At 52.2% G+C, this 14,831-nt stretch overlaps 1 protein-coding gene across 1 annotated transcript in view; it reads right to left on the reverse strand.

Annotated features, from left to right (window-relative positions):
• Positions 1-14,831, reverse strand: part of sptbn5 (spectrin, beta, non-erythrocytic 5) — a 58,745-nt gene that overhangs the window by 14,330 nt on the left and 29,584 nt on the right. Inside the window, 21 exon segments of the mRNA XM_061218007.1 lie at positions 11-215; positions 2,180-2,376; positions 2,624-2,836; positions 3,425-3,611; positions 3,749-4,005; positions 4,288-4,425; positions 5,757-5,903; positions 6,313-6,403; positions 7,018-7,190; positions 7,854-7,931; positions 8,108-8,296; positions 9,126-9,288; positions 9,721-9,842; positions 10,175-10,288; positions 11,134-11,248; positions 12,124-12,242; positions 12,462-12,557; positions 12,927-13,118; positions 13,410-13,565; positions 13,664-13,855; positions 14,065-14,169. Of these exon segments, the coding sequence (XP_061073991.1) occupies positions 11-215; positions 2,180-2,376; positions 2,624-2,836; positions 3,425-3,611; positions 3,749-4,005; positions 4,288-4,425; positions 5,757-5,903; positions 6,313-6,403; positions 7,018-7,190; positions 7,854-7,931; positions 8,108-8,296; positions 9,126-9,288; positions 9,721-9,842; positions 10,175-10,288; positions 11,134-11,248; positions 12,124-12,242; positions 12,462-12,557; positions 12,927-13,118; positions 13,410-13,565; positions 13,664-13,855; positions 14,065-14,169 (3,249 nt within the window).

Below are 14,831 nucleotides of genomic sequence, written 5' to 3' on the forward strand. Positions count from 1 at the left end.
TCCTCTGTACCTCCACGTCCTCCAGGTCCTGCCCGTACTCCTGTGATTCTGCCAGGGTTCTGCGGGCGCTGATCCAGGTCTGAAGCTCTCGAGCCTCACGCTCGAACACGTAGAGCCGGAAGCGGTCCTCCAGGGAGGCCCGCCGGTCCTCAGAGAGCTGCAGCAGGGCGTGGTACTGATCCACCGCCACATCCAGCGCATCCCGGACCAGAACACTGCAGCACACAGCCACACAATTACCCCATTTACCCTGATATCTGCCCCAATTACCTCTACATCTGCTCTAGTTACCCCTACATCTTCCATAATTACCTCTACACCTACCACCATTATTGCTACATCTGCCCCAATTACCCTGAGGTCTGTCCATTAAATAATAAAAACATTCATTAATTTGACCATGGCTTATATTCCTGTTTCAGCAGAGTGTTTAAACTGTGGTCCTGCGGAATATAGCTCCTGATTGGTTGCTGTACCTGCTGGGATTGCTCCTGATTGGTTGCTGTACCTGCTGGGATTGCTCCTGAATGGTTGCTATATATTTACATTTTCATTTTAGTCATTTGGCAGACACTTTTAATCCAAAGCAATTTACAAGTGCATAGGTTCTTCCACAAGTTAAAACAACACATCCGTAACTCGTAAAATACACATGAAGTGCTGTTCTAAACATAGTCATCATAAGTGCAATTCAATTTTTAATTTTTTTTGGGGGTTAGACAAGAGGGATAGGGATATCGGAAAGGGAGGGGAGTCAGGAGGTAGGACGAAGGTACAGTTTGAAAAGGTGTGTTTTTAGTCTGCGTCGAAATAGGGGGAGGGATTCTGCTGTCCTCACAGTGGTAGGCAAGTCATTCCACCACTGAGGAACCAGAACGGAAAACAGGCATGAACGTGCTTGTAGCTTGTAGCTCGTAGTGAGGGAACCATAAGGCGACCAGAGCTGGCAGACCGGAGTGGTGTAGCTGGGGAGTAGGGAGTGATTAAGGATTGGATGTAAGGTGGGGCAGTCCCCTTAGCAGCCTGAAATGCCAATACTAGGGCCTTGAATCAGATGCATGCGGCAATAGGAAGCCAGTGGAGGCCAATGAGGAGTGGGGTGACATGAGCAGACCTGGGCTGACTGGTTATCAGGCGGGCTGCAGCATTCTGGACCAGCTGGAGGGGCTTGATGGCACAAGCTGGGAGACCGGCTAGGAGGGAGTTGCAGTAATCCAGGCAGGAAATGACAAGCGCCTGGACTAGGAGCTGGGTGGCTTTCTCCGTTAGGATATGACGGATACGGCGTATATTGTAGAGGAAGAACCTGCAGGTTCTGGCAGTGGAGGATACTTGTGGAGCCAGGGTGAGGCAGTTATCAAGAGTCACCCAAGATTCTTTGCCGTATGGGAGGAGGAAACTACACAGTCCTCAACAGACAGTGAGAGGTTGATTGTCGGAGAGGACTTAGCAGGGATTGTAGAGAAGCTCAGTCTAGGCCAGGTTAAGCTTCAGCTGGTGGGAAGTCATCCACGCAGATATATCAGCCAAGCAGGCAGAGATCTGTGTGGTGACCTGGGTATCGGGGGGGAAGGAAAGAAAGAGTTGGGTGTCATCGGCGTAAGAATGGTAAGAAAAGCCATGGGAAGAGATAACAGAACCAAGAGACATGGTGTATAGAGAGAAGAGGAGAGGACCAAGAACTGAGCCCTGCGCCCCTCCAAGTCACCTGGTAGGAGCGACCAGAGAGGTAGGAGGAAAACCATGCCAGTGCAGATCCTGTGACACCTATCCCAGTCAGCGATGAGAGCAGAATCTCATGGTTGACTGTATCAAAGGCGGCCGACAGGTCGAGGAAGATGAGGACAGAGGAGAGGGATTTGGCTTTAGCAGATTGGAGTGCCTCAGTGACCGCAAGCAGGGCGGTCTCAGTGGAGTGGCCACTCTTGAAGCCGGACTGGTTGGGATCGTGGAGATTGTTCTGGAGAAGATAAGTGGACAGTTGGGAGCAGACCGCCCTTTCCAGAGTTTTAGCTATACCTGTTGGGGTTGCTCATGATTGGTTGCTGTACCTGTTGGGGTGGCTTCTGATTGGTTGCTGTACCTGTTGGGGTGGCTCCTGATTGGTTGCTGTACCTGTTGGGGTGGCTTCTGATTGGTTGCTGTACCTGTTGGGGTGGCTTCTGATTGGTTGCTGTACCTGTTGGGGTGTCCGACTCGCTCCAGCTGGGTGCCCCTCTCCTGCAGGGACTCCACTCTGGGGCGGTGGCTCTCCAGATCCAGATCCACGGTGTCCAGCTTCCGCAGGAGCGCCTGGGTCGCCTCCTCACTCTTCCCAAAATCAACAGAGTCCAGAACAGGCCTGCGCTCCTCCACCCAGAGGTCCAGCTCAGATACCTGGGAGGCCGGGGGTGGGGGGAGAGAAAGCAGGGGTTTCTATTGAGACAGATACAGGCTGGGGTTTCTGTGGAGTAAGGGGGTTTCTGTGGAGTCGGGGTCAGGCCGGGGTTTCTATGGAGTCATACAGGCTGGGGTTTCTGTAGAGTAAGGTTCAGGCTGGGGTTTCTGTGGAGTAAGGGGGTTTCTGTGGAGTCTGGTTCAGGCTGGGGTTTCTATGGAGTCGGGGTCAGGCTGGGGTTTGTACCTCAGCCAGGAAGGTCTGTATCTGGAGGGCCTCCTGCAGCAGCCGGCCCCGGCTCTCGGCCTCCGTCCTCAGAGAGTCCACCAGCCTCCTCAGCTCCCCCAGCCGCTCGCCAATCTCCCTGGAGTCAAAATGGCTGCCCCTCACCAGGCTCTGCCCAGTCTCCTGCACCGCCTGCACCAGGGGAATGCGACTGCCCATCTCCTCCACCAGAGCCTGTGGACACACAGGGCAGAGGACACTGCTGCTATAGGAACAGCCAACCACGGCTGCAAGGAAGTGACATCAGTCAAGACAGTAGGAAGTAGTGTTTCACAGAGAGTGGTCACTGGAATAGCTTGCCAAAAGCTTGTAACTCAGGGTTTTCAAGACCAGACTTGATATGGTGCGAGACTAATACTGTCTAGCTTGTAGGTAAACAAACAATCATTGTGCATAAAAACAGGCCATTCAGCCTAACAATGCTGTCATTTTCCATCCGCTAAAGTGTACCTCATGTTTGTTTACCTACAAGCTAGACAGTATTAGTCTCGCTATGTTATGTTATGCTATGCTATGCTAAGCTATGCTAAGCTATGTTATGCTATGCTAGGCTATGCTATAGTATGCCATGTTATGCTATGCTATGTTATGTTATCTTATGTTATGTTATCCTATGTCATGCTATACTATGCTAGGCTATGTTATGCTATGTTATGATATATGTTATGCTATGCTAGGCTATGCTAAGCTATGTTATGTTATGTTATGATATATGTTATGCTATGCTATGTTAAGTAACATCAGATGAGAGGGCGCCCTCACCTGATGCTTTTTGACCAGTGCCTGGGTGTTGTACAGGGAGGAGCCCCAGTCCTTGGACAGGGCCGCGGGGAGCTTGTCTCTGACCCACAGCAGCTCGTCCTCCAGGTCCCGGTAAAACTGGAACAGCAGCTGCCAGGACTCCAGAGCCTCCCGCCGATCCTGCAGGGGCTCCGCCAGACTGTTATACCTGCAGCCGCCGCAGGGGGCAATCTTCTCATCAGAGGCATGGCATTGCACTCTGTTTCAAACACAGACTGTAGAAAAATATGGACCAAGTGCCTATTACGTCACTAAATATCCATGGCCTCAGGTTTACGGGCTCACCTGTGCACAGTCTCGCCCACACGGCACTGGATCTCCTGGGCCAGGAAGTGCTCCTGACTGCGGAAGTCTTGGGCGGAGTCCACCAGGCCCTGTATCCGCTCCAGGTGCGCCTCAACCTGCTCCTCCACCTCCTGCAGCTCCTTCAGCCTCCGCCCCACCGAGGGCAGGTCTGCCCCACAGTCCTCGCTGCCCAAACCCTTCTCCACGGAGACCAGCCACTCCTCCATGTCCTCCAGCGACCGCTGGAACTGCAGGGCCTGTATGCACAGATTATCATCCTGTACCTGCTCATAGCAGGGCCATGTTACCACACAAACCTGCCCTGTCTGTGTAGCCCATGTCCACCCACCTGATATACCTGTGCAGGTGCGTCTATGCAGATGTGTGTGCGTGTGGCGTCTGTGCTGTGTTATGGGCGTGTGTGTGTGGGTGTGGCTGTGCAGGTGTGTGTGCGTGTGGCGTCTCTGTGCAGGTGTGTGTGGGCATGTCTGTGCAGGTGTGTGTGCGTGTGGAGTCTCTCTGCAGGTGTCTGTGCTCACCTGGTAGGCCTGCTGCAGGCGGCTCTTCTTCTCCCTGCAGTTGTTCAGCAGCTGGTCCCAGCTCAGCTGCAGCTCCTCCTGCCGAGCCCCGATCCTCTCTGCCGCAAAATGGCCGACAGACAGCATCGCCTCTGCTTCCTGCGAACAAACGCTGTCAACACAACCATCCACCTGCCTACCTTTCACCTGTGTACTCTTCACCTGTCTACCATTCACCTGCTAATCTTTTACCTGTCTACTTCACCTGTCTACCTTCCACCTGCCTACCTTCCACCTGCTAATCTTTAACCTGACTACTTCACCTGTCTACCTTCCACCTGCTAATCTTTAACCTGACTACTTCACCTGCCTACCTTCCACCTGCTAATCTTTAACCTGACTACTTCACCTGCCTACCTTCCACCTGCCTACCATTCACCTGCTAATCTTTTACCTGTCTACTTCACCTGCCTACCATTCACCTGCTAATCTTTTACCTGTCTACTTCACCTGCCTACCTTCCACCTGCCTACCATTCACCTGCTAATCTTTTACCTGTCTACTTCACCTGCCTACCATTCACCTGCTAATCTTTTACCTGTCTACTTCACCTGCCTACCTTCCACCTGCCTACCATGCACCTGCTAATCTTTTACCTGTCTACTTCACCTGCCTACCTTCCACCTGCTAATCTTTAACCTGACTACTTCACCTGTCTACCTTCCACCTGCCTACCATTCACCTGCTAATCGTTTACCTGTCTACTTCACCTGCCTACCTTCCACCTGCCTACCATTCACCTGCTAATCGTTTACCTGTCTACTTCACCTGCCTACCATTCACCTGCTAATCTTTTACCTGTCTACTTCACCTGCCTACCTTCCACCTGCTAATCTTTTACCTGACTACTTCACCTGCCTACCTTCCACCTGCCTACCATTCACCTGCTAATCTTTTACCTGTCTACTTCACCTGCCTACCATTCACCTGCTAATCTTTACCTGTCTACTTCACCTGCCTACCTTCCACCTGCTAATCTTTTACCTGTCTACTTCACCTGCCTACCTTTAATGGCGGCATGCTCCCGGCACATGGCTACAAGTTATGCAGGCAGTACAGTTTGGATTTTGCTGGACACGGGGTATAGATTTGGAGTGTAGATTCAGGGTGGAGATTTGGGGTGTAGATGTGGGTGGAGATTTGGGGTGTAGATGTGGGTGGAGATTTTGGGGTGTAGATTCAGGGTGGAGATTTGGGGTGTAGATGTGTATGTGGGGTGTAGATTCAGGGTGTAGATTTGGGGTGTAGATGTGGGTGTAGATTTTGGGGTGTAGATTCAGGGTGTAGATTTGGGTGTAGATTTTGGGGTGTAGATTCAGGGTGTAGATTTTGGGTGTAGATGTGTATGTGGGGTGTAGATTCAGGGTGTAGATTTGGGTGTAGATTTTGGGGTGTAGATGTGGGTGTAGATTTTGGGGTGCAGTGCGTACCTTGGTCAGGGTCTCCACCCGGTTGTGGTTGGCCAGAATCTGGGCCTCGAGGCTCTGGTGCTTCAGCAGCTTGGCCTGCAGGTTTGTGGGATCCCTCCAACTCTCATCCAGGGCCACTGTGTTCCTCTCACCCAGCCAGGAGCACACCTGCAGGGGCTACAGCTTAGAGACACCCCAAACCTCACAGAGACACCCCCCAAAACCCACACTGACACCCCAATACTAACACTGACCTAGAATATTCACTGAAAATATACAATACTCATGCAAATATCCAAATTCTCACCCAAAGACAGTAACATTCATTGATATTCATAACCATATTAAACGCTAACAACTGGATACTCACTCATCCTGGTAATTACTTGCACATCTGACATGACACAGTGCACATCTCTACCTCTCCTCCTCTCCCCCTCTCTCCTCCCCCTCTCCTCTCCCCCTCCCCTCTCCTCCTCTCCCCAGCCCTTCCCTCCTCCTCTCCCTCTCCTCCTCTCCCCTCTCCCCCTCTCCTCCTCTCTCCTCCCCCTCTCCTCCTCTCCCCAGCCCCCCTCACCTCGTGGCTCCTCCCCAGGAAGGTGTGCAGCTGCAGAGAATCCTCCAGCTCCCTCCGCCGAGCTTCACTCCTCTGAAGCAGCTTCTTCTTCCTGAAGCAGAGAGGAGTCCAGGGTCACAAACACAAAGCACTTCCGGGTCATAGGAAGTGTTCAGGGTCACAAACACAAAGCACAGAGGAAGTGTTCAGGGTCACAAACACAAAGCACTTCCGGGTCATAGGAAGTGTTCAGGGTCACAAACACAAAGCACAGAGGAAGTGTTCAGGGTCACAAACACAAAGCACTTCCGAGTCAGAGGAAATGTATATCAAAGCAGGACCTGGAATTCACTTTTCCATTCAAAATAAGCATGTCAGAGGGAACATAAGCATTGGGACAATTCACATGCAATCAGACTCGACAAGAATGCTTAGGGCTGGAGTGGGATACAGATTTAGGGAAGGGGTTTAGGTTGGGGGTCCAGGTGTTATAGGTTAGGTGTACAGGTGTTGTGGGGTTTGGGGTACAGGTGTTGCAGGTTTGGGGTACAGGTGTAGGTTAGGGGTACAGGATGGCTGTAGGTGTACAGGTGTTGTGGGGTTTGGGGTACAGGTGTTGCAGGCTAGGGGTACAGGTGTTGTGGGCTAGGGGTACAGGTGTTGTGGGGTTTGGGGTACAGGTGTAGGTTAGGGGTACAGGAGGGCTGTAGGTATAGGGTAGGGTACCTGAGCAGCACAGCGGTGCTCTTGCTCTGGATGGTGTCGGAGTCATAGTGCCGTTTCTGGACCAGCTGCTGGGCGAAGCGCTCCACCCCTCCCACCTGCTCCATCTGTGCCTCCAGGGTCTGCTCAAACAGAACCTGCTTCCTCTGCAGAACCTCCACCTCCCCCAGAGAGCCCTGCAGCCACAGCACCCACACACAGCATCAACACCCCAGTACCACCCCAGAACCCACACACTGCATCAGCACCCCAGTACCTCCCCAGAACCCACACACTGCATCAACACCCCAGTACCACCCCAGAACCCACACACTGCATCAGCACCCCAATACCACCCCAGAACCCACACACTGCATCAACACCCCAGTACCACCCCAGAACCCACACACTGCATCAACACCCCAGTACCACCCCAGAACCCACACACTGCATCAGCACACCAGTACCACCCCAGAACCCACACACTGCATCAACACCCCAGTACCACCCCAGAACCCACACACTGCATCAACACCCCAGTACCACCCCAGAACCCACACACTGCATCAACACCCCAGTACCACCCCAGAACCCACACACTGCATCAACACCCCAGTACCACCCCAGAACCCACACACTGCATCAACACCCCAGGACCACCCCAGAACCCACACCCTACATCAACACATCAGAACCCCCCAGAACCCACACACTAGATCAACACATCAGAACCCCCCAGAACCCACACACTGCATCAACACAACAGAACCCCACAGAACCCATACCCACTCTAACAGAACCCCACAGAACCCACACCCACTCTATCAGAACCCCACAGAGAGAACTGTGCACAGACTCACTCCCAGGTCTTCATCGGAGAGGAAGGCCTCCTGACTGCTGAGCCACCTCTCACACTGCTCCACACTGCCCAGGAACACCTGAAACACACAGACATCAGGTCTGATACACACACACACTCACACACACTCATCAGCTCTGAAACATACACACTCATCAGCTCTGAAACACACACATACACACACACACACACACACTCATCAGCTCTGAAACACACATATAAAGAACACACACACTCATAGGTGTGTGCTGTCACCTGTAGCTCCAGTGCCTGCTCCAGACTCAGTTTGCGGTCCTGCCAGATCTGGTCCAGGCTGGTTCTGGCCGTGTCCAGGTGGGTCAGGGCTTTCTGGACCTCTGGGGCGGCACTGTGCCCCGCCTTCATCAGACTCCGCCCAAAGCTCCTCAGCGAATCAAATCGCTCTCCTCGAGCCTCAATCTCCGCCTGTAGCCACACCCCCACCAATCAACACCCTCAACCATGCATGTCAATCAATACCTGCTAAACCACACACCTGGCATGTAAACACATTTAGAAAAAAGGTATGTCTGAGTGTTTGTCTGCGTGTTTAAGTGTGTGAGAGAGTGTATGAGTGTGTGTGTGTGAGTTTGCGTGTGTATGTAAGTCTGTGTGTGTGTGAGTCTGTGAGTGAGCGTGTGCGTGTGTGAGTGAGTGTGTGTGTGCGTGTGTGTGAGAGAGTGTGTGTGTACGTGTGTGAGAGTGAGTGTGTATGTATGTGCGTGTGTCTGAGAGAGAGAGTGTGTGTGTGTGTGTGTGTGTGCGTATGTGTGAGAGAGTGTGTGTGTGTGTGTGTGTGTGCGTATGTGTGAGAGAGTGTGTGTGTGTGTGTGTGTGTGTGTGCGTGTGTGTGAGAGAGTGTGTGTGTACGTGTGTGAGTGTGTATGTATGTGCGTTTGTGTGTGTGAGAGAGTGTGTGTGTACGTGTGTGAGAGTGAGTGTGTATGTATGTGCGTGTGTCTGAGAGAGAGAGTGTGTGTGTGTGTGTGTGTGTGCGCGTGGGTGTGAGTGTATGTATGTGCGTATGTGTGAGAGAGTGTGTGTGTGTGTGTGAGAGAGAGAGTGTATGTGTGTGTGCGTGTGTGTGAGAGAGTGTGTGTGTATGTGTGTGAGTGTGTATGTATGTGCGTATGTGTGAGAGAGTGTGTGTGTGTGTGTGTGTGAGAGAGAGAGAGTGTGTGTGTGTGTGTGTGTGTGTGTGAGAGAGAGTGTGTGTGTGTGTGAGAGAGAAAGAGAGAGAAAGAGAGAGAGAGACCTTTCTGTCCTGGTGCTGGGAGAGGAATCTCTCTGCCTCACTCTTGCTCTGGGGCAGGCCGATCCGCTCCATCTGAGAGCTGTGCTGTAACACCCAGTCCAGCAGGGGGCGCTGGTCTGCCTTAAAGCGCTGCAGCTGGAGGGCGTCCTGGAGCTTCTCCTTCCTGCAGGGACAGGAAGAGCTGACCTCACACTGAATCAGCACTGCTCCCACCTCGACACCATCCTTCATAGTATACCCTTGCACATTGCATTCTGTACATCCTACACAAATACACTATTTTGGTTTACAAAATGGCTTCCTAAGATAAGGCAGCACTGAGAAGAAGTTCTAAATATAAAATTTTTAAAGATTTTATAAACATTAAAACATAAAATATTGAAAGATGTTATTGTCTAAAAACGTTCTAAACATTAAAACATAAACCGTTTAAAGATGTTATTGTCTACAGAAATTCTAAACATTAAAACAAACTGTTTAAAGATGTTATTGTCTAAAGAAGTTCTGAACATTAAACACAGTTCCCCATCCGATGTGGCTCCACTCGGACCTTCACACACAGGCAGGTGGGCGGAGACAAAGAGGCCACGCCTACCTGAGGTTCACCTCCTTCTCCAGCACCACCAGGGCCGTCTTCACTTCCTGCTGCTTCTTGCTCAGCATCTGTGTCATTTCTGATTGGCTCCTCCCTTGTGCCCTGGCCTCCTTCTCCAGTGTCTGATTGGACAGAAGAGAGTGAGGCTGACTGCAGTCTGTGTTATCGGAATGCCCTGGAGGGAACCTGCCCTGGGAGGGAACCTGCCCTGGAGGGAACCTGCCCTGGAGAGAACCTGCCCTGGGAGGAACCTGCCCTGGAGGGAACCTGCCCTGGGAGGAACCTGGAACCTGCCCTGGAGGGAACCTGCCCTGGGAGGAACCTGCCCTGGAGGGAACCTGCCCTGGAGGGAACCTGCCCTGGGAGGAACCTGGAACCTGCCCTGGAGGGAACCTGCCCTGGGAGGAACCTGCCCTGGAGGGAACCTGCCCTGGAAGGTTCCAGCACTCCTTACCTTTGACCTCTCCTGGATGACCCGGACCTCACGCTCCGTCTCCTCGTGTCGGCGAATCAGATTCTCCACAGCCTCCAGGTCCTGCCCATAGTCCAGCCCCCGCATCAACAGCATCTGCTCAGACACAGAGAACACAGCACAGTCAGACCCAGAGAACACAGCAAACACAGTGCAGTCAGACACAGAGAACACAGCACAGTCACACACAGAGAACACAGCACAGTCAGACACAGAGAACACAGCAAACACAGTGCAGTCAGACACAGAGAACACAGCACAGTCACACACAGAGAACACAGCACAGTCAAACACAGGGAACAAAGCACAGTCAGACACAGAGAACACTGTGCAGTCACACACAGAGAACACAGCACAGTCACACAGAGAACACAGCACAGTCACACACAGAGAGAACACAGCACAGTCACACACAGCGAACACAGCACAGTCACACAGAGAACACAGTGCAGTCACACACAGAGAACACAGCACAGTCACACACAGAGAACACAGCACAGTCACACACAGAGAACACAGTGCAGTCACACAGAGAGAACACAGCACAGTCACACAGAGAACACAGCACAGTCACACAGAGAACACAGCACAGTCACACAGAGAACACAGTGCAGTCAGACATGAGGATGCAGGAACGTGAGAACGCAGGGAAACATCGGGAACATTGGGAACGTCGGGAACAAGGGGAACATCGGGAATGTCGGGAACATGGGGAACGTCGGGAACATGGGGATTGTGGGGAACATGGGGAACGTCAGGAACAAGGGGAACATCGGGAATGTCGGGAACATGGGGAACGTCGGGAACATGGGGAACGTCGGGAACATGGGGAACGTCGGGAACATGGGGATTGTGGGGAACATGGGGAACGTCAGGAACATGGGGAACATTGGGAATGTCAGGAACATGGGGAACGTCGGGATTGTGGGGAGAGAGCGGACCTTTTCTCCGGCCCTCTCGCGGATCTCCTCCAGGTCGCGGATCAGAGAGTGGACCCCCAGCGCCGCCTCCAGCCTCCTCTTATAGCTGCTCAGGTTGCCATGGAAACTGCTCCACCTGGGAAACATATCTGTTGGTCACCCTCACCCTGTCACTCTGTTCATTCCCAATCACTAAACCTCACTCATTCACCCTGTCTCTCCTTTAGATTATCAGTGAGGGAGCCTCCAGAGCAAACAGCACGAGCTGCTTTACTCATAGATAGTTTGACCAGTGGTTTCCAGCCCTGGAGAGCAACAGTTAAGACCCAAATGACAAGATCAAGTGAGTTAATGGTGTAATTGGCAGCTCTAATTTGTTAATTAAGTGCAGAGTAACCACAAAAATAAGCAGAGAACGTAGGTCTCCTGGACCAGGGTTGGAGACCAGAGTTTCACCAGAGGATCACACACACACCTGATTTAATCACTGAACCACTCAAACTACCAATCAAACCACCAAAAATGCCCTTAATTAGTTAAATCGGGTATATAAGCTCTCCCAGCTTGTGCCATCAAGCCCCTCCAGCTGGTCCAGAATGCTGCAGCCCGCCTGATCAACAGTCAGCCCAGTTTGGCTCATGTCACCCCGCTCCTCATTGGCCTCCACTGGCTTCCTATTGCCGCACGCATCTGATTCAAGGCCAGCACTTCATGTGTATTTTACTAGTTATGGATGTGATACTTTAACTTGGAAGAACCTATGCACTTGTAAGTTGCTTTGGATTAAAAGCATCTGCCAAATGACTAAAATGTAAATGTAAATAAGTTCCTGGTTACAACAAACACCTTCTGGCAAGTTGGTAAACTTGAGAAACACTGGTCTGAACTATCCATGAGTAAAGCAGTCCCTGCTACCTCCCCTTCTCACTGCAAACATTGTGCAGTACCCGGCACAGACCAATGGGGGTGCTGTGTACACATTTCTTCACTCTGAGACAGAGCAGGAGGTACCTCTCATTGAGCTGCAGTCGTCTCTGCTTCACTGTAGTCACCTCCTCCCTGTTCTGCCTCTCCAAACGGGCGGCCATGTTGTTGATGGCCTTGATGTGCGCGTCATCCACTGTCACTTCCTGCACACACAGGAAGTGAGCCTGGGTTTTAGTAATGTGTTATCCCCCTTCTACCCGGTGGCTGCATTCTGCTAATTTCTCGAAGAACACTATCAGCTGGAAACTAAGAAATACAAATGTCAGGAATTCCAGTTACGTATATTTATTTCTCAATAACATTCACATTCACAAGCGATTGGTTGTATTTTGGTGACCAGCGTCCCCGGCTCCTCCTCTTACCCCCGATCCTGTGGCCCGGAACTCGTTGAGCTTCCTGAGCAGCTGCAGGCCGTGCTCATAGTCCTCCCCCATGTCCCCCACGTTCACCATCACCTCCTGCGGAGCGCGGCGGACAAACAGCCTCACACCCGGAACGTTCCCCGACACCGTGGCCCCGCCCCTCTCACCTGCACACTCTACACCCCTTCATGTGGATTTTCTACTTCACTGGCTAGTTTAATACCTCAACTGTTACCAACTCAGTTTGATTGATTTGGTTTTTTTGTTACAATCCTCTTATACCCGCTGTATCTTTACAACACACCGCCCAGCAAAGGATGGACTCTATAGCTAGGTTTCCTCCCAGGACTCTCTTCTCATTCGGCAGTTTTTTCTCGTTTGAGGGCTATTTTTTACCTTATTTTGCCCTTCTGTTACTTTGTAAAGCTTCTTCCGTGAAAAGCAAATAAAACTGAACTGACTTACCTTCTGCCTGATCCAGGCCTCCACCTGCTCCACCCTCTGCAGGAACTCCAGGAAGTCCCGGTTATCCTCCAGGAGCCTCCCCCTGGAGGCCACCGCCCGCTTCAGCGCCTCCCAGCGCTCCGTGAGGGCCGACGCCCCGCGGCGCACCTCCTGGCCCCGGGCGTGTCTCAGCGACACCAGCTCCGCCCCCCCCTGCAGGCACAGGCAGGCATTGGCTGAGGCGACCAGGTCATGTGCTGCCGTCGGTGACGGGTGATAGGCTGGTGATGTGTTTGTCTGTGCGCTCCACAAGCCTGAGTACATCCCTAAGCCCACTGATTCACACTGCGGTTACACTGGGACACACTTACTTCACATCTGATAAGTGTTCAGAACTAGCACAATCCTTAAAGCAAAGCTAAATCTAACACATGTGGTCATCGTGCTATGTTTAATGGATAAACAGTCCATGGAATCAGGGCTCGCTGCACCTGGGCGGAGTACCTGCTGCACGGCGCTGATGATCTCGTGGTGAGCCAGGATCTCGGCCTCGAACACCTGGTGCTTCTGCAGCAGCTTCAGCTTGGTCTGCAGGTCGCTCAGGTCTCGCTTGCAGTCCTCCTGCAGCTTCTGCATCCTGTCCGAGATCCACTCCTCCGCCTGGACACCCAGCAAGAACATTCAGTTTCAATTTGAACTACAACTCCCGGGGTCCCCCTGCCACAGCTCAATGTGGGGGCCGATGGGATTTGGTGTACCTCGGTAGCGTTGCGGTTGAAGACGCACAGCAGGCGGGAGGTGGTGAGCTCGTCCCTGCGCTTGGCAGTCAGCTGCTTGACGCAGTTCCTCCGCTCCAGGAGGAGGCGCAGTTTGCCCTGGACCTGGCCCATCCTCCCCTTGCTCAAACCCTGCTCCCCCAGTCTCTCCACCTGCTCCTGCAGTGAGCCCACCTGGGGGGAGAGTCACACAGTCTGACAGTTTCACACATTCCTTCTCTGGACCCAGAGATCAGGATTTTATACTGGGTTCTATTCGGATTGTAGGCTCTGTCTGTGCACCAGTGAGGCTGTACCTGCCGTTAAAACTCAGACCAATCACAGGCAAAGGGGAGCACAATATTTCCTCAGGCCTTGCAGAGGGTAATGTGGGTAATGCGTACCTTGTCTTCCTGGGAGTTGACAAGCTTCTCAAAGGCCTCGTGCCTCTTGATGAGCAGGTCCGTTTCATCCACCGAGGTGCCCAGATCGCCGCCCCGCAGGAGGATCTGAGAAACACAGCCAGCCACAGCTCAGCCTTGTATCAGCAAAGAGCAGCCAATCCATCACCAATCACCAATCCATCACCAATCCATCGCCAATCCATCACCAGAATGAGCATCAGTGTGACGGAGAGTTGTGTCATAGTGACTGGTTGTGATGTGGAGTTGCAGTAATAGGTAATGGGTATGTTTGGGAGGTAGTGTGATTGAGAGTTGTGTCATAGTGACTGGTTGTGATGTGGAGTTGCAGTAATAGGTAATGGGTATGTTTGGGAGGTGGTGTGATTGGGAGCAGTGTAATAGACAGTTGTGTGATGAGGAGTTCTGTTATGTGTCTTTGATGCGATGAGGAGTTGCATGATGGTCCATCCATCCATTTCTAGCCACTTAATCCAGGTCATGTGACTTCTCCAAGTCACCAAAACACACATAGCCTGGACGAGCAAATTCCCATGCTCGCCCAAATATCTCTGAGAGGGTGAAAGGTTGGTCATGGAGGAGCTAATCCTCATCCCAATCACGTCACACTCAGCTGCAAACCACTCTACTGTGCATTGAGTCAGAGTACGATGAGGCCAAAAGGCCAATCATCCACCCTTATGTCCCCAAACTGGACACTCTCCAGACCTTGGCTGTGCCTTCAGATCCTATCCATGAATACCAGGAAA

Source organism: Conger conger, chromosome 1 (assembly GCF_963514075.1).
Source record: "Conger conger chromosome 1, fConCon1.1, whole genome shotgun sequence".
Classification (NCBI taxonomy): domain Eukaryota; kingdom Metazoa; phylum Chordata; class Actinopteri; order Anguilliformes; family Congridae; genus Conger; species Conger conger.